A 20,336-nucleotide genomic window follows, 5' to 3' on the forward strand; every position below is an offset into this window, starting at 1 on the left:
TTTAGACAAATGTCTTAAGATTTAAAGGGATCATCATACACACACACACAGATACACACACACACAGGAACAGTGAAACGAAAAATTGTGGAAGACAAAGAAAAAATATTTTTAAAATGATCAGAGAAATAGCAGGTTACTTACAAGGAAAAATATTTAAACCTTCATCCGATCTCTCAAACACCACACTGGAGGCAAGGATATAATGGTGTAATAACTCCAAAGTGTTGAACGAAAGGAATTTTTATTTTTTTTTAGACAGAGTCTCACTTTGCCACCCAGGCTGACTTGCAGTGGCATGATCTCGGCTCACGGCAACCTCTACCTCCCAGTTTCAAGCGATTCTCCTCCACAGCCTCCTGAGTAGCTGGGACTATGGGTGCACAGCACCACGCCTGGCTACTTTTTGTACTTTTAGTAGAGATGGGGTTTCGCCATGTTGGAGAGGCTGATCTCGAACTCCTGACCTGAGGTGATCTGCCCGCCTTGGCCTCCCAATGTGCTGGGATTATAGGGTCAAGCCACTGTGCCCAGCGAAAGAAAGGAATGTTTATATTTGCTGGAATACGGCAATGTCAAGCATATAACACTTCAGGAGACTGAAGACATAGGGAAATGTTAAAGCAAACAAGTATTTATTGCACTTATTAAAGACTGTAAGGAAGGGCCAGCTGCAGTGATTCATGCCTGTAATCCCAGCACTTTGGGAGCCCGAGGCAAGAGGATTGGCTGAGCCCAGGAATTCAAGACCAACCTGGGCAACACGGCGAAACCCAGTCTTACAAAAAATACAAAAATTAGGCGGGCATATCAAGTTCCTGGGTCTGTAGAGAATTGAAAAAAAAAAATAGCTGGTTTTGGTGGTGCGTACCTGTAGCCCCAGCTAGTCGGGAGGCTGGAGCGGGAAGATTGCTTGGACCCTGGAGTTTGAGGCTGCAGTGAGCTAGGATTGGGTCACTGCACTCCAGCCTGAGTGACAGAGTGAGACTTTGTCTCACAAAATGTAAAAAAGATCCTAAGGACGATTTTACTCAGAGGGGGGACTACTGTGATAGGTACAGGGATCACTGCAATGGGCTCTTGCGGTGGGATCGTGATATTAGGATCGATTTCAACTCCACCAAGGACAAGTGGGGATTTGTAGTCAGGGAGTAGGAGCAGGGGGTCAGAAGATGAGAAATTACTTGGAGGAAACCTCAGGTGCAGGGGGATTCTGGCTAAACTGACTTGACAGGTTTTTTGCTGAAACCGGCTAAATGGGCAGAGTCTCTGGATGAAGGACAGAGTCTGAGGTTGGGACCTAGTCAGAAACAGGACTCAGAGGAGCCTCACTCAAGTTTGGTCAAAGGAGGGTGACTCTCTCTGAAAGCATAAGCAATAAAGTCAATAGCAGTAAAATGAACGGATCACAAAGGAGAATTTTTGTGCAATGCTAAGCAGGACTCTGCTTTAACCATTGTGAAAGTTGATTATGTGAAGTGAGTTGTTCTTAGTTTTTTATAAATTCTTATTTGCAGAGAAAGCCTTCAGGCACTATGCTTCAGAGAGAATAGGTTGTAACATGTTTTGTTTGTTTTTGTTTTGTTTTGCTTTTGTCTCAGAAACAAAAAAAAAACCTAATAAATGCAGTTAAGACACTATCTTAAAACAAATTCCCCGTTTGCTTACACTGATTATTTAAAAGATAAAGAAAAACAGATCAACACGTTAAGAAAACCTAATTCAAACCTAGAGGAGCAGACTCGTCCTGCTCCAGTGTACCCTTGACACTAATGTTCGATTTTTAGAAAAACTGATAAACAATTTATTTTCAATACTAACCAATCTGATCATATATAAGACTGCCTTCCCAAAGCTCATCCCTCATAAACCCTCAACAACTTGTCTAGAGACTCTATCATTTTCTCACCCCCAGTCTTAGTCCCATAATTGTTCATTTTTATATTGGACTCCAATCTAGGTACCAGTAAAATGTTAGAGGAAAGGCATAAACTGAGGAAAGGACTCTTAAGCAAAAAGAGTCCAGGAAAATTCTAAGCCTATCAAGATTGCAAAAGACTCTAAAATTAGGAGAGGCACTGTCAGGAAGGTATGCTCTAGAGAGAAAGTCAAGAATGGGGCCATGTTTGCTAGTGCTGAAGAGATTGGGCACGTGACTCAAGGAGCTCTTCCACTATGCTCAGCCATAGCTGGTAATAGAAATGATATTACCTGGGAAAGATCCACAAAGGACCTGCTGGTCTAAAGGTGTGAATCACTATGACATACATTCTGAGAGGAGGGCTATGGGACCAGAGGAGAGAGCTTCAAGCTACAGAGGATTTTTCTGAGTCCTTGAAGCCAAATGGAATTTGTCCTGCTAGATTTCAAAATGGTTGGAAGCAGCGACTCCTTCCTTTCTTCCATTTTCTCCCATTTGAAATGGAAACATCTGTAACTATTATCCTACACCTGTCCCGCCACTGTATTTTTGGAACAGATAACTTGTTTTCTAGTGTCACGAATTCACAGCAGGAGAATTTTGCCCCAGGATGTTTCATAACCAGAGTCTCATCCATATCTGTTTTAGATGAGGAGACTTGGTACTTCTGAACTGATCTTATTTGGATAAGATGTCGGACTTCAGCGAATGTTGCACGGTTTGAGACATTTGAGGATTTGGGGACGGGGTGCATGTATTTTGCATGTGGGAGAGATGTGAATCCTCGAGGGGCCAGAGGGCAAACTGTAGTAGACTGAACAATGTCCCTCCAAAAGATAGCCACATGGTAACCCCTGGAACCTGTGAGTGTTAACTTACAACAAAAAAAGTGATTATGTTGGTCAGGTGTGGTGGCTCAGACCTGTAATCCCAGCACTTTGGGAGGGCGAGGTGGGTGGGTCACAAGGTCAGGAGTTCAAGACCAGCCTGGCCGAGATGGTGAAACCCCATCTCTACTAAAAATACAAAAATTAGCTGGGCATGGTGGTGGGCGTCTGTAATCCCAGCTACTCAGGAGGCTGAGGCAGAGAATTGCTTGAACTCGGGAGGCAGAGGTTGCAGTGAGCCGAGATCACACCACTGCACTCCAGCCTGGGTGACAGAGTGAGACTCCATCTCAAAAAAAAAAAAAAAAGTAATTATGTTAAAGATCCTGAGATGGGGGAGATTCTCCTAGATTATCTGGGTGGGCCCTAAATGTAATAATGAGTGTCCTTATCAGATTGAGGCAGGGAGATCTGACACAGACAGAAGAGAAGAAGGCAGTATGACTGCCATGGTTTGAATGTCCCCACCAAAACTTGTGCTGAAATGTAATTGCCATTGTAACACTATTAAGAGGTGGGGCTGTCGGGAAGTGATTAATGCCATTGTCATAAGAGTGGATTAGTTATCACGAGACTGGGTTTGTTATAAAAGGGAGTTTAGCCACATTTTCTCTGTCTGTCTCCTGCACTTGCTTTTACCTTTCATCCTTCCACCGTGGCACAACCCTCACCAGATGCCAGCGCCATGCTCTTGGACTCCTAGCCTCTAGAACTGTACACCAAATAAACGTCTCTCCTTTATAAATTACCCAGTTTGTGGTATTCCATTATAGTAACAGAAAACAAATGAAGGCAATGACCATGGAGATAGAGATTAGAGTGATGCAGCCATGTATTCGTCTGTTCTCACACTGCTGTGAAGAACTGCCCGAGACTGGGCAATTTATAAAGGAAAGAGATTTAGTTGACTCACAGTTCTGCATGGCCTCATTGAAATTTTTCCTTCTTTCTTTGGCCTCAGGAAACAATCATGGCCAAAGGTGAAGAGGAAGCAAAGACTTTCTTCACATGGTGGCAGGAGACAGAAGTGCAAGCAGGGGAAATGCCAGATGCTTATAAAACCATCAGATCTCCTGAGAACTCACTGTCACAAGAACAGCATGGGGAAAACCGCTCCCATGGGGATTTTTAATCCGTGGGGATTGCAATTCGAGATGAGATTTGGGTGGAGACACAGAGCCAAACCATATCAAGCCACAAGCCAAGAAATGCTGGCAATCACCGGAAGCTGGAAGAGGCAAGGAACAGATTCTCTCCTAGAGCCTCTAGAAGAGTACAGCCCTGCTGACACCAACTTCATTTCAACTCAGTGAAACTGATTTCAGATTTCTGGCCTCCAGACTTGTGAGAGAATAAATTTATGTCGTTTATGCCACAAAGTTTGTGGTAACTTGTTACAGCAGCCAGAGGGAATTTGGGGTGATTGTAAGGAGTGATGTAAATTATGTTAAAGAACCTTTGCAGTTGTAAGGTACATTCATTCATTCAACAAATAGTCGAGGCAATATAGAAGAGTAATTAAAAGCACAGACTTTGAGGCTGGGCGTGGGGTGGTTCACACCTGTAATCCCAGTGTTTTGGGAAGCCAAGGCAGGAGGATTGCTTGAGGCCAGGAGTTACTTCCAGATCAGCGGGGGCAACACAGCAAGACCCCATCTCTTAAAAAATTGTTTTAATTAAAAATAAATACATACATTTAAAATTGTATACATTTTAATGTATACATTAAAAATACATACATCCAAAGCACAGACTTTGGACTCAATTCACCTTGGGGGTGAATCCCAGCTCTGTCACCCACTGACTATGTGACCTTGAGCAGACTGCTTTATTCTCTGAGCCTCAGTCTCAACATCTGCACACTGGGGATGATAATAGTATTTAACTCAAGAGAAGGTTGTGAAAATTAATGGGAAGATGCACATAAAGGGCTTTGTGCTGGGCTCAAGGGCCATTGCCCTGCCCCTGCCTTAATAGAGCTCGCTGTCATTTTGGGAGGATCTTAGAGAGATCAGGGCTGTAGATGGAAAGCCCAGAGAGGAACGGGGACATGTTGGAGGTACTAGGGATGGGGGTAGGGGAAACTTCTTAAGAGAACTTGACTTATGAGCTCCCTGAAGAACACAGTGGGCCCAAATTACATACTCTTTTTACTACTATTATTGCAAATATTATTAATATCAATAGGTAAAACATATTTCTCGTTCTTTGGTCTTCTAGAAAAAAATATATAGAAGTGTTTTTTTAGTTTAAATTTATTTTTAAAAACTTTTTTTCTTAATAGAGGTGGGGGTCTCACTACGTAGCCCAGATTGTTCTGGAACTCCTGGCCTCAAGTGATCCTACTATCTCCTGCCTCAGCCCCTCAAAGTGTTGGGATTACAGGCGTGAGCCACTGGGACTGGCTTATTGAAATTTTTCTTTTTTCTTTCTCTCTCTCTGTCTTCTTTTTTTTTAGACAAGATCTTGCTCTGTGGCCCAGGTAGGCAACAGTGGCCGGATCATGGCTCACTGCAACCTCGTACTCCTGGGCTCAAGCAATCCTCCTACCTCAGCCTCCTGAGTAACTAAGACTACAGGCACACTACCTCGTTAATTTTATTATTATTTTTTATTGTAGAGATAAAAGACAGGGTATCGCTCTGTTGCCCAGGCTGGGGTGCACCACGTGATCGTGGCTCACTGCAACCTCTGCCTCCCGGGTTCAAGCGATCCACCAGCTGTGGCCTCCCAAAGTGCTGGGATTACAAGGGTGAGCCACCGTGCCCGGCCCAAATTTCTTACGTTACTACAGAGTTCCTAGGAAAAATCCCATACATGAAAAAGTTAAAAACTGACAGGAAGGATTTGAGATGGCGACCTGCTTCGTATACACTGCTTATTAAAACTGGATAACAAATGCACCGTGGGGGGTGTGGGGGGGATAGGAAAAACGGCAAGACAAAACCAGCCCATGCGTACTCTGATTTTGAAAGAATTTAAAGAGAAAATCAGAGCATGCGTACTCTGAACTTGGAGTAGCCAATCCCAGGGGATGCTTTAGGCGGGAAAATCAGAGTCTCTGCCCTCGCTTTGAGGAGGTTCTGTCCCTGGAGCCTGGACTGAGAGACCCCACGTCAGCTTGGCTTGTCCCGCCTACTGTTCTGACTTCTAATTGGCCAGATGGAGTTCACTGACTGCCCTGATTGGTCCACATCCTGGGGCAGTGACATCACAGAATATTTTCTCCTCCTCCAGCCACACTTTGTCGCCAACTGCTGCTGACCTCGCCACCACTACTTTGTCTCTGAGGTAGGTTCTCTTGAAGGGACACCCTAGATGGGCCAACGGGGGCAGATAGAAAAGGAGGAAGCCTCCGTAGGGGCCTCAAGTGCTTGGGCTTCCGAAAATCTTGAGGACTGAAAGACAACTAATGCCTTTCAGGGCGATCATCATGGAGGAGCCTCCCGCCTCGGCCTCGCGCCTACAGGCCTGTGCCGTCCCACCTCTGGAAACATTTTTTCATTTTTGTATTTTAGTAGAGACGGGGATTCGTTATGTCGGCTGCCTGGGCTCAAGTAATCCTCCCACCTCGGCCTCGGGACTACAGGCACGCACCACCCCGCCCTCAGTAATATTTTTTATTTTTCAGTTTTTTTAGTAGAGACAGTTTCGCCATGTTGGCCAGGCTGGCCTCAACCGCCTGGGCTCAAGCAGTCCTCCCGCCTTGGCCTCGGGACTACAGGCACGCACCACCCCGTTCCCACTAATATTTTTTATTTTTCATTTTTTAGTTCAGACGGCTTTGCTGTGTTGGCCAGGCTGGCCTAGACCGCCTGGGCTTAAGCAATCCTTCTGCCTCGGCTGCGGGACTACAGAAGGGCACCAGCCTGCCCACGCTTTTTTTTCTTTTTTTTTTTTTTTTTTTTTAGTAGAAACCGGGTTTCACTATGTTGGCCAGGCTGGCCTCAACATCCTGGGCTCAAGCGATCCTCCCACCTTGGCCTCAGGTCTACAGGTGTGTGCCGTTACACCCCTGCTAGGTTTTTTTGGTAGGTATTTTTATTTTTATTTTTATTTATTTATTTATTTACTCTTTTTAGAGACGGGGTTTCATTATGTTGGCCAGGTCGGTATTGACCTCCTGGCCTCAAGCAATCCTGCCACCTCGGCTTCAGAACTACAGGCAGGAGCCACCTCGCCCATGCTATTTTCTTGTTATTGTTGTTAGTAGGAATGGGGTTTTGCTGTGTTGGCCAGGCTGACCTTGACCTCCTGGGCTCCAGAGATCCTCTTGCCTCAGCCTCGGGACTACAGGCATGCACCACCGCACCCCCACTAATACTTTTTATTATTATTATTTTTTTAGTAGAGGATTTCACTAGGTTGGCTAGGCTGATATCGACCTCGTGGGCTCAAGCGATCCTCCCACCTTGGCCAGCCAGAGTGCTGAGATGTTACAGGCTTGCGCCACCAACCCCAGCTAATTTTTTGTGCTTTTTTTTTTTTTGTAGAGATGGGAGTTTTGCTATGTTTCCCAGGCTGGTCTCGACCTTGTGGGCTCAAGCGATCTGCACGCCTCGGCCTCCCAAAATGCTGGGATTACAGGCATGAGCCACCGTGCCTGGTCGATTGCTGCAACCTGAAATGCCCCACATTCTCTCTAAGGGATGGCGGGCTCTTCCTTCTTATAATTTACAAATAACCCGGTAATAGCCTCTAAATCCGTTCATATTAGCGAAGGTCGTTTGTCTTCAACAGAACAGAACCCCCCATCCCTCTGCCTGATCAAATCCATCACCAAAGAGACCATGTTGTCTCTGGGACTCACTTCCTTTCCTTCATGTATTGATTGGGAGTGTCAGAACGCCTCCACTCAATAAAATTATACAGTTACGTCCCTGCCTCCCCAACAAGGGTCTGTACATCTTCCAGGGTAAGCCTAGCTCCAGGGAAACTACTAACAACATTAGCTAACCCCCTCCCAAAGACTCAAGGCTGTTTTGCCCATAGGAAACCTGTCATCCCCAATCAGTACTTCTCCCAGAGACCCCCCAGCTCCCTGTTTTCATCTGACTTCTCCCCATGTCCTTACTCAGGGACAGATAAGCCCTGGATGGAGAAATGCAGCACCTGATTCCAGGTGACTGAGTGTGGCCGGCCTTCACTGATTTCTCCCTCCACGGGACTGGAAAGACTCAGGCTGTTTCTCTTGCAGGTCAGACTGCTCCCGGTGCCATGAATCGAGACAACGCCTTTGCAAAGAGACCCAGGGATGATGCTAAAACATCAGAGAAGAGAAGCAAGGTGAGGTGACCTGGAGGGGACAGAGCAGTGGTCCAGGGGACAGAGTAGGGTGACCAGGTTTCTGAGGAGGGGAGGACAGAGGTACTGGGGACAAGGAGCAGGGTCTCGGGGAGATCTGGACCCTTGGGAGCCTCCCACCCTCGCTCTGTCATCACCTAGCATCCCTGGAGACAAGTCTGTGGCCGTGCACTACATTTGGTGACTCTCACTCCATTCTGCAAGGTGGGAAGGGAGTCAGCCAGCAGTATTAAAGCCCTACTGTGCGGCAGGGGAGAAGCTGGGGAAGGTCCCCATGTTGTCTCAGTTAGCCATGGCATCAACCAAGGACGGATTATCATCCCCACTTCCCAGATCCAGCACACAGGAAGCAGCTCCAGTTGAATGGTAGACATGCCTAGCTGAGTCACTGCCAGAATTTCTTTCTTTCTTTTTTCCTAGGCCTTCGATGATATTGCCAAATACTTCTCTAAGAAAGAGTGGGAAAAGATGAAATACTCGGAGAAAATCAGCTGTGTGCATATGAAGAGAAAGTATGAGGCCATGACTAAACTAGGTAACAGAAAGTTCTAGGAACAGACAAGTCTGGGGACACATGAGCATCCCTTTTCCTGCCTAGGCTACTTCTTAGGCTGCAGAAAGTACCCCACATTTTCCTTTTGTGCAGGGAAAAATCACAAGGCAGCTTCTGGGTGTTCTGCTCTTCCGTATCCTATCAGGGCTGAGGGCAGGGGCTGGCCACAGTGGAGCTCGTACCTAGATCCTGCACGTTTCTCTCCCATAGGCGTCTGTTCTGATGAGCCCAACTGTCTCTGTGGCATCACAGCACATCTCCCACCCTACCTTCCTCCTTTCGGCTTCTCTCTCTCTCTCTCTCTGTCTCTGTCTCTCTCTGAATCAGTCACCTGGGCTAGAGTGCAGTAGTGCAATCATAGCTCAATGCAGCCTCGAACTCCTGGGCTCAAGCAATCCTCCTGCCCAGCTTATGGAGTAGCTGAGGCTACAGGCACATGCCACCATGCCCAACTAATTTTATTTTATATTTTGTAGATATGGGAGTCTCTCTATGTTACCCAGGCTCTTCTTGAACTCCTGGCCTCAAGCAATCCTCCCGCCTCAGCCTCCCAAAGCGCTGGTATGACAGACATGAGCCACCGTGCCGGATCTAAGTTTGTCCCTTAAGGAATAAACATTTTGCTTCTTTCTAGGTTTCAATGTCACCCTCCCACCTTTCATGCGTAATAAACAGGCCACAGACTTCCAGGGGAATGATTCTGATAATGACCGTAACTGCGGGAATCAGGGTGAGTAGATGGGAAGGGGCTAGAAAGGGTCTCCTCAAGCCCAGTTGCTCTTCAGCTCAGCTACCTGGGAAAGATCCTCAGACATTTGTTCCCTCATACACAGCAGGGCTGAGTGAAAACAAAATTGCATACAGAAAGTTAACTGCAGAGGCCATTCATAAAATTCTAAAACATGCAAAACAGTAATATGTATTTTTATGGATAATAAGTAAATGGTAAATGCATGAAAACATGAATGTGAATAAAAAGCCATCAAATTGAGGGGACTGGCTGTAAATGGAGAAGGAGGGGGGCAGGGATTGGTGAGTGCTGCACAGACAGCTTCAGCCGTGACTTGTTGATAGTGTGTTTTGTTTTGTTTTGTTTTTGTTTTTGTTTTGAACTGGAGATTTGCTCTTGTTGCCCAGGCTGGAGTGCAGCGGCACAGTCTCAGCCCACTACAACCTCTGCCTCCTGGGTTCAAGCGATTCTCCTGCCTCAGCCTCCTGAGTAGATGGGATTACAGGCGCCCGCCACCATGCCCAACTAATTTTTGTATTTTTAGTAGAGACGGGGTTTCACCATGTTGGCCAGGCTGGTCTCAAACTCCTGACCTCAGGTGATCCACCCGCCTCAGCCTCCCAAAGTGCTGGGATCACAGGTGTGAGCTACTGCACCCAGCCCGTTTACAGTGTTTCTAATATTCTGAATAAATAAATCAGTCCTAACATAGTCATGGGTAATGTTGAGATGCGACTGAACTCAATATTATTCCCCATACTTTTCTGTGTGTTTGAAATATTTCTTTTTTAAAGGACTTGTTGTTCTTGCTAAACACTGTTAATGAATCAAAGGACAGTTAAGAAAATGTTAAAAGTGAAAAACAAAAAGAAAATGTTAAAAGTGTAGATCCGCCAAAAACTTCCAGAGTTTGTTTCATTAACAGCATATAGATACTGGATAAATATCTTAAGAGAGAGGGTGATGAACACATGACATAATAAAGATCGCTGTTTCTCTGTATTTTATTAAAACCAAATAGTCTTCTCATTCCCAAACAACCCCAATTCTCCGTGATGAGCTTGGAAGTGAGTTTGAAAGAGTGATCCCTCATCCAACCCAGAGAGCTTTCCCACTTGTCAGTGAGCGGAGATAACAGTATGTGAAAAAAAAGACAGGTTCTTGCGTAGAGAGCTTTGTGCATTTCAGGAATATAAAGGGGACATATGTGTTTACTTGCTCTTCTGCTCTGACAATGCAATCATAAGACAAGGTCAGAATGTCCAAACTGTCTCCAATAGACCTATTACTTCCCAACAAACAGGCCAGATTCTACAATCTCCCACAATCACTACAAGAGGTCTGAAAATCCAGTGCTTGAGTATCTGCCAAGCTTTTGACTTTAAAGGAGTGTCTTTATACTGAAAATATTTCAGAGCCACTGGACTAAATCATGCACAGTTCATCACACATTTAACAGCTTAATTGACGTACTTATGGTATGTACACTTCACCCATTTGAAGTGTACAGTGATTTTTAGTTGTTGCACATCTTGAGTGGATACAGTTCAGTTTCCCAACAAATCATTTTAATTATCTGGGAGAAAGTGAAAGATATGTAATGGAATAAGATGAGACTGTGATGGGGTTTAACCCCCATTTGATAAACTATGAGATGGAAAATTCTGAACTGATGCCACAGATAAGTGAACCAACCATTACTAAACGTAATTCAGAAGCAAATCTCAAATAACTCCTCAACAATGAGTGGACTCATAACCCTCTGCTGCAGAATTCCCTGATGCAACAGAAGTCTCTCTAGAGTTTGGAAATCTTTCCCAACAAATTAAAATTCTGATGTATTCTCTTTCAGTTGAACGTCCTCAGACGACTTTCGGCAGGTTCCAGAGAATCTTCCCAAAGGTGAGTATCTCTCAAATCTAAAGGACCAGAGAACTTTTGTCTCTCCACGGATGTGAATACAGGTAAGAGTGGGGGAATATCAAAAATGCCCTCATTGCCTCCTTCTCCCCATGTCTATCACAACACCTGATGTTAGCATCGACGGCTTGATAATACTAAGAGTTGTCATCCTTAATACTTCTTTTGTTTTCATAGTGATGCCAGATACTACTTTAAGCAGTTCACATGGATGAATTAATTTAATCCATAAGAAGACCTCTATGACGTTGTTTCTGTTATTATCTCCAAATAATAATGAGTCACACACTTCAGTTGTCATCCATATAAAAGCCATGTGACTTGGCGCAAATCTTCTAAGTTCTCTGAGCTCCAGATTCCTGGTCCATGCAATGGAAGTAAAGAATCACAGTCCATGTTTTAGATCATGGTTATCAGCAGCATAATAATAAAATGAGGCTATCGGGGTACAGAGATGTTAAAGAATGTTCCTGGGGCACAGTGGCAGGGGTAGTCTAATCCAGAGCTCCAAGCCATTTAAAGCTCATTCACGTTTGCATTTGTTTATGAAGTTCAGATGTTGCTCACTAGGGCTTTACCCCATAGGGCCTGCTGGTGCTTCTGTTGAGACACCCACTCTCGCAACAGGAAGGACCAGCTGGCCTCTGCTCTGTTACCGGGCCGTTTGCATGGCTTAGGAATCGCTTTGACTGTTGACCCCTCCCTACTGTGAGCTCCTTGAGGGCCTTGTCTGCACCTGGGGCATCTGGGAAGCCCCAGTCCCAGCCCAGGGGATCCCTCGGAGGCCCCTTGAATGAGTGACCCCACAAGTGCAGATTCAACTCTGGTTTAGAGGGTAAAGGGATCTGGGAGTTGGGTTGCCAGTGTGGAGACCGAATTCAAAGAAGTATCCAGAAAGATATTGTTATTATTATTACATTCAAACAGTGTTTACAAGCTCAGAGAGGACTTTCTCTTAGCCTATTTTACATGTATTGTTCATGTAAATATTGTTCATGTAAAATCACAGTAGTATTGTTCATGGCATTGTAATGCCAGTCGTGAGCCTTACTTTGGGAGGCCGAGGCAGGCAGATCACAAGGTCAAGAAATTGAGACCATCCTGGCCGACATGGTGAAACCTTATCTCTACTAAAAACACAAAACTTAGCGGGGCGTGGTAATGCCTGCCTATAGTCCCAGCTACTCGGGAGGCTGAGGCAGGGGAATCACTTGAACCGGGGGAGGGGGAGATTGCAGTGAGCAGAAATCACGCCACTGCACTTAGTTGTATTTAATGGAGCAAGTCTCCGTTTCAAAAACCAGAACAAAAACAAAATCAAAACAAAACAAAAACACAAAAATAAAAGAGTAGCTTAATATTGTTGATCGGTGACACATCCCAATGCAAGCAGAATTGGTATGGGTACCACCTCACTGAATTCCACATTCAATGTTGGTGCCTCGGTAGGGTGGTATGCCATATCTGGTACTGCTTTCTTTGATGTCTGGATTAATTTCAGCAAACCATTTCTTTCCCTCTCTTCCAGTATCTACTGCCCCCACATCATCTTTCCCAGCAGCGTTTTGTCCCCTCTATGTCTTTACATTTACCTCCCAGCAGCAGTCTACAAGCTATATTGGGATCCCTGTATTTTATAGAAGCTCTTCCTTTTGTAGACCTTGTGAATTCTTAGAATGCTATTCTACAAAACTTCTGTACACCACACTCTCAATTACATGGAGATTTCTGCTGTTTGCACAAATGTCAGTCTTGAAAGAGTGTGAAGATAAGCATTCTAGCCCTTGAATTCCACCCCATTCATTTAGGCCATTCCTTTCCCTTCTAACCTCCCAGGTTTCTCCTTATTTAGGTAAGTGTAACTCTCCCAGCGTTGTTGAGAACATTGATTAAGGTAATGCGTGTGAAGACGCTTTGTAAGCTCTAAAGCACTATAGAAATGTGACTGATACTGTTTTATCTGTGACCTTCACATTATAAAGATCATGCTCAAGAAGCCAGCAGAGGAAGGCAACGATTCGAAGGGAGTGCCAGAAGCATCTGGCCCACAGAACGATGGGAAACAGCCGTGCCCCCCGGGAAAACCAAGTACCTCTGAGAAGATTAACAAGACCTCTGGTAAGAGGAAACAATTCGGGAACAACCCCTCTGGCTTCCCTGGCTATGTTCAGGTGTGTGGACTGGGTGTGTGGCGTGGATCCCAGACAAGCCTGGGTCCAGGTTGGGCTGATGAGCTTGCCCAGCTCCAGATGAGATGTTAGACATGACTTCCAGAGACACAGACTGGAGTTGACGTCCGTATAAAAAACCACGTGACTTGGGGCAAATCTTCCAAATTTTCTCAGCTCCAGATTCCTAGTCCATAAGATGGAAATAAAGAATCATAGTTAATAGATTGTTTGGAGGTATTAAATTAAATATAGAAAGCCTGATGACATGAAAGGTGCTCAAGCAATTCTGTCTGTGATAACCTGGGATCATAGCTTATTCAGCTCAATGCCTGATACCCAGTACAGGTGTACTTCAGAGATGTTGCAGGTTCGGTTCCAGACCACTACACTAAAGTGAGTCACGCACGTTGTTTTTTGTTTGTTTGGCAGTGCATAAAAACATTATGTTTACACCACAGTGTAGTCTGCTAAGTGTGCAATAGTGTTATGTCTAAAAATGTACATACCTTAATTTTAAAATAATTCATTGTTAAAGATGCTAACAATCTTCTGAGCCTTCAGTGAGTCACACTCTTTTTGCTGGTGGAGGGTCTTGCCTCGGCGTTGATGGCTGCTGGCTGATCAAGGTGGTGGTTGCTGAAGGGTGGAGTGGCTGTGGCAGTTTCTTAAAAGAAGACGACAATGAAATTTGCCACATCGATTAGCTCTCCCTTTCATGAAGCACATCTCTGTAGTATGTGATGCTATTGGATAGCATTTTACCCACAGTAGAACTTCTTTCAAAGTTGGAGTCAATCCTCTCTAGCTATGAAAGTTTTAGATGGCGTCACCTTCCAATAGAAGGCTATTTTATCTATATTGAAAATCTGTTGTTTAGTGTAGCCACCTTCAACAGTGATCTTAGCTAGATCTTCTGGATAACTTGCTGCAGCCTCTCCATCAGGGTTTGCTGCTACACCTTGCACTTTTATGTTATGGAGACGGCTTCTTTCCTTAAACCTCACAAACCAACCTCTGCTAGTTTCACACGTTTCCTCTGTAGCTTCTTCACCTCTCTCAGCTTTCATGGACTGGAAGAGAGTTTGGGTCTTGCTCTGAATTAGACTCTGGCTTAAGGGAGTGTTGTGGCTGGTTTCATCTTCTATCCTGACCACTCAAACTTTCTCTATTTCAGTAGTAACGCAGTTTTGCTTTCTTATTCTTGTGTTCACTGGAGTATTAGTATTATTATTTTCTTCAAGAACTTTTCCTTTGCAGTGTATACTATTATTTCCTTCAAGAACTTTTCCTTTGCATTCACGGCTTGGCTGTTTGGTGCAAGAGGCGGAGCTTTCAGCCTGTCTTGGCTTTCCGCATGCCTTCCTCACTCAGCTTAGCCATTTCTAGCTTCTGATTTAAAGTGAGAGACATGCGACTCTTCCTTTCATTTGAACACTTAGCGGCCATTGTAGGGTTGTTCACTGTCCTAATTTCAGTATTGCTATGTCTCAGGAAATAGGGAGGCCCAAGAAAAGGAAGAGAGGCAGGGAAGAGCTCATCCGTGGAGCAGTCAGACCACATACAACATTGATCGGTTACGTTCGTCATCTTCTGTGGGCGCAGTTCCTAGTACCCCCAAAGCATTTACACACAACAGGATGACTATAGTCAATAATAACTTAATCGTACGTTTAAAAATAACTAAAAGAGTGTAATTGGATTGTTTGTAACACAGGAATAAATGGTTGAGGGGATGGAGACCCTATTTTCCATCATGTGATTATTACGCATTGCATGCACATATCAAAACATCTCACGTACCGCGTAAGTATATACACCTACTGTGTACCCAAAAAATAAAGAACAAAAATTAGTTTAAAAGACTAAAAGACAACAAAGACAATTGCAATGATAACATCAAAGCTCACTGATCACAAATCACCTTAACAGATATAATAGTAATGGAAAAGTGTAAAATTGGTGAAAATTTCTAAAAAAAAGAAAATGCTGTATCTGCGAAGCACTATGAAAATGAGGTGCCATTAAACAAGGTATGCCTGTGTGCCCTTAGCAAATACGTGCAGAGTGAAAGGAGGTATGGGTCAGCGTTCCCGTAAGTGAAGATGTTGGGAATCTAAACCTCACAACGGAAGGAGCCAGAAGCTAAAACGTTAATTGGCATTTGGCCTGTATTGGTGTGGGTCTAAGGTCTCAGCCTCTCTAGCCAGAGAATGTGAAAAACTGGGTAAAGAAGGCCCATGGGCACTTGGGAGCAGGGAGACTTCCCGTTTTTGGAGAAACAGAGCCTAACACTTCAACCCACCTAAACTCCTCATCTTCCAACTCTCTATCATAGGACCCAAAAGGGGAAACATGCCTGGACCCACAGACTGGGTGTGGAGAGAAAGCAGCTGGTGATTATGAAGAGATCAGCCACCCTGAGGAAGACGACGAAAACTCCGTAAGGAACCTTCTTCGCCCACCCCACATCCCTGCAGATGTGCTATTCCAGCCACGGGTACCGTATCCCATCTTGTCACTTGTTCCCCAAATCATTGCCTTCTCATAATTTTCTAGGGTACAGCACTGAGGCTGAATGATGAGATTTCCCATGCTTCCATGCAGGGAGCTTTCTACTCCCTGCCCTGTATATCCAGGGATCCTCCCTACCCAGGATGCTGTGGGCTCCCAAACCCCAGGTCAGCCCTGAGATGTGGGCCACACCTTCCTCTAGCCTAGGAATGAATAAACCAGGTGAGGAAGTCACTGTGGCATGAGCGGATGGTTCTCTTCGAGGAACCGTGGAAGGTGTGTGCAGGTCCCGAGGTAGGGCAGAATCAGAGTGTGAAGGGTCTAAAGATCAGGAGGACTTGAGACTGAGTTGTCACACGGTGGGAACTCACTGCCACTTACTTTCCTTCTCTCTTCTTGCCTCAGCCTCAGGGATGTGACACGTGCCCATGATGAGAAGCAGAACGTGGTGACCTTTCACGAACATGGGCATGGCTGCGGACCCCTCGTCATCAGGTGCATAGCAAGCGAAAGCGAGTGTTCACAACAGTGCAAAGTTGAGCGTCATTTTTCTTAGTGTGCCAAGAGTTCGATGTTAGCGTTTCTGTTGTATTGTCTTACAGTGTGCCATTCTGTTAGATATTATCCTTTTCATTGATGAGCAAGACATGCTTAACGCGTATTTCGGTTTGTATATCCATGCATCTACTTAAAAAACAAGTATAGTCAGATATTCTCTGCATAGAACAGCACTACCCTCCTCTCTCCCCAGATGTGACTACTGAGGGCAGTTCTGAGTGCTTAATTTCAGTTTCCTCTGCATTTACACACACACCACACACACCTGCGCGTGCGCACGCGCGCACACACACACACACACACAGTCACACCAAGTACCACTATAAGCATCTCCCATCTGCTTTTCCCCAGTGCCATGCGTCCTGGTCAAGCCCCCCTCACTCCGTTTCCTGTTCAGCATGTACTCCCCTCATCCAGTTCCCGTGTATCAGTTACTGACAGTTAATAAACCTTTGCAAACGTTCCCCAATTGTTTGCTCCTCTCATTATTGTGCACACAGGTCTGTGCACATGTGTGAATATTTCTTTAGGAGAGATTCTTAGAAGTGGAATTGCTGTGTCAAAGGAGTCATTTATTCAACAAAACACCAATGAGTGCATCCTCGTGCTGAGCGCTGTTCTAGGTGCTGGAGAGACATCAGGGAACAAGACAGACAGATGTTCCTGACCACCATTCTAGAGGAGGATGTTTCCAGTTGTTGGTTGGTTGGTTGGTTGGTTGGTTGGTTTCTAGAGACGGGGTCTTGCTCTGTCCAGGCTGGAGTGCAGTGGCATGATCATAGCTCAATGCAGCCTTGAACTCCTGGGCTCAAGCGATCCTCCCACCTTCGTCTCCTAAAGTACTAGGATTACAGGCTTGAGCCGCCGCGCCTGGCCTCCAGTTTTTATTTTGATAGAGACCATACACTTCAGTCCTGGAGCAGGATTCTGCAGCAGGTGATTGGGCATCTTGGCCTTCGCTCTCTGAACGAATTTCAAGTTCAAGGTCTGGGACGGTCCATTTGGGAGTATGTGGGAGGAGACACAGATGAAATCGTCCTCTGGGAAATGTGGAGGAATGAAGAAGATGCGTGCACTGTAGACCCTGTGATGGAAGGGAATAGAAGAGTCGACTTAGTCTCCATGCAGGGGAGCAACGGTGGGAAAGTCCCCTGGACAGAAGCATGAGACTGCCCATCAAGGGTCTCACCAACCAAGGGTCTGGGGGCTGGGGTGGGGACGATGATTTGGGAATGCGTCAGTTCTTTCTCACAGGTACCACTGCACGGTGCAGAGGGGAAACAGTTGTGGGGAAGGGAAGGGCAGAGGGGAGTCTATTTTAGAACAAATCGTTGTGTGTGATTGGAGACATTAAGGCTGCATTCACACACAACGGACTTGAAACACTAGCCCCAGGTGGAGGCAGGATGAGAGCTTTTTTGACTGTCCACAACCCATCACCTTGGCCTCCTGGTTCTCCCCAGCCTTGGAAGGAGGACACTATCATCATTATGCCTATATGATAGATGAGAGACGGAGTCCCAGACAGATGGTAGGCGTCTTGTCACAGGTCCCACAGCTGGCAGGTGCAGGAGGGGCTGAGTTTGGAGCTCACCGACGTCGGAAACATTAAGGAGGACAGGTGTGTGTGATGGAAGGAGGGAGAATTGAACAAGCCCTTAGAGAGGGAGAGTGCAGGGAGGGAGAGGCAATCGTGGTCATAGTGGGGACAGTGGGAGACAGAGATATGCAGTGTGGGCAGAAGAGGGTCAGGCAAAGAAGCAGGGGATGCCCAAGGCCAAGTGTGAGCTGTCACAACCACCAGAGGGAGAGGGTGCCAGGAAGGAGGTTGTGGGGCTCCAGGAGCAGCAGAGGTTCCCCAGATCTGTGAGCATGCCCTGCCTGGCACTGCAGGAAGAGGTGGCTGCCACCCAGGTCAATGTGGACGTACCTTTACCTGTGTCTCAGAGGAAACAAATTCTATTTTATCCCGATATAGTTCTGTGTTACACAAATGTAACATTCGGCTACTAAATATCGAGAGCCTTATCCTCCATGCAAATAGAGGAGAGGATACCCTGAAAGAGATACTGAAGGATTTGATTTTTCTTTCTCCCTGGGAAGATGGGATCCATAAGTTGGGTCCCCCAGCCCACAAGACAGGTGCAAGGAAGGGTGGCTGCAAGATTGTGAGTCATGACAGGGAACATTTTTCCGTAGGTTCCTCGGGTATATAAAGCTCCCGACTATCTGTCTATCATGGACAGATAAAGAGTGAATGTGGTCCCCTCTCCACAAATGTGTTTCTCTCCTTCATTATTACTGTGAAGGGCTGAAGGTCCATCAAGTTCTGATACATTACTTTGGTTTGTTTGTCTGTCTGTTTTTGAGATGGAGTCTCATTCTGTCACCCAGGCTGGAATGCAGTGGCGAGATCTCGGCTCACTGCAACCTCTGCCTACCAGGTTCAAGCGATTCTGCTGCCTCAGCCTCCCGAGTAGCTGGGATTACAGGCGCCTGCCACCATGCCCAGCTAATTTTTGTATTTTTAGTAGAGACGGGGTTTCACTGTGTTAGCCAGGATGGTCTCGATCTCCTGATCTCGTGATCCACTGGCCTCGGCCTCCCAAAGTGCTGGGCGCGATGGCTCATGCCTGTAATCCGAGCACATTGGGATGCCTAGGTCACTTAAAGTCATGAGTTTGAGACCAGCCTGGCCAACATGGTGAAACCACGTCTCTACTGAAAATACAAAAATTAGTCGAGTGTGGTGGTGAGCACTGGTATTGCCAGCTACCCTGGAAACTGAGGCAGGAGAACCGCTTGAATCTGGGAGATGTTGGTTGCAGTGAGCTGGGATCATGCCGCTGCACTTCATCCTGGACAACATAGCAAGAATCCATTGCAATACATTAATAAACATAAAAATAAAGTAAAATAAAATGAAATAAAACAACACAATTGCTAATTATTTTTGTATTATGATCTTTGAGCTCCCTTCTTGTTGCCTAATATTTGTTAAGCCAGTTCTCCCAACAGGATAATGTTGGCCTAGTGCTTCAAGATGATTGCTAATACAGATGGAACTAACAAGATGGAACTTGATGCTGAACTCCAGACAAACATGTCTGAGTTTTTTCCCCTTCTGACCTCTTTGCGTCTCAAATGTGGCCCATGTCCCTGATACAGAATCTCTTACCTTTCCCTTGACATGGGACAAAGACAACCAGCCCAGGTCCATCCTGGCATGGAGTGACAATGAAGCCTCACTTTAAGACGGCTGATCAGTGAGGTTTTCAAAGAAAGATGTTGATCAAAAGAGGGAATGTGAAGGCTGATTGTGCGAATGAACCAGCTTCTCCAGGGCCAATGAGCCTCATTCCAAAACAATATGTAACATTTTTCTTTCTAATAAAACTTCCAACTTCTCTTTGTTCGTTGTACATACTGAAGACCACCCTAGTCCGTGTGTATGCCCTGAATTGCAATTTTGTGATTCCCGAATAGAGCATTTGATTTAGGGATTTGTCTCTATAATTTATTTTGACTTTGACACAATTAACCAGTATGATGTGTTGAAAGGTCGCCCCGCCCCCGGACAAGGTGAGTATTATACTGAATTTTAAAACTCATTCTAGGCCGAGCCTGGTGACTTGGCGTCTGTAATTCTACCAGTTTGGGAGGCCGAGGTGGGTGGATCACCTGGGGTGAGGAGTTCAAGTTCAGCCTGGCTAACATGGTGAAACCCCATCTCTACAAAAAATACAAAATTAGCTGGGCCTGGTGGCACATGCCTGTAATC

The 20,336-nt window shown here is 45.5% G+C and overlaps 2 protein-coding genes across 2 annotated transcripts in view; both read left to right on the top strand.

The window, feature by feature from the left end:
- LOC100998162 (putative protein SSX8) overlaps window positions 1–17,019 on the top strand; it is a 148,850-nt gene extending 131,831 nt beyond the window's left edge. The window contains exon 7 of the mRNA XM_031660924.1: window positions 16,403–17,019. The gene's annotated coding sequence lies outside the window, so the exon portion shown is untranslated. The remainder of the gene's footprint in view (window positions 1–16,402) is intronic.
- Window positions 5,511–14,724, top strand: LOC116272088 (putative protein SSX6). Its single transcript, XM_031660923.1, has 6 exons — window positions 5,511–6,099; window positions 8,006–8,094; window positions 8,533–8,647; window positions 9,300–9,395; window positions 11,248–11,297; window positions 13,298–14,724. Exons 2-6 carry the CDS (start codon window positions 8,026–8,028, stop codon window positions 13,574–13,576), a joined length of 609 nt encoding a protein of 202 aa, XP_031516783.1. The 5' UTR covers window positions 5,511–6,099; window positions 8,006–8,025; the 3' UTR covers window positions 13,577–14,724.
- Window positions 17,020–20,336: the final 3,317 nt, after the last annotated feature.

Source organism: Papio anubis, chromosome X (assembly GCF_008728515.1).
Source record: "Papio anubis isolate 15944 chromosome X, Panubis1.0, whole genome shotgun sequence".
Taxonomy (NCBI): Eukaryota; Metazoa; Chordata; class Mammalia; order Primates; family Cercopithecidae; genus Papio; species Papio anubis.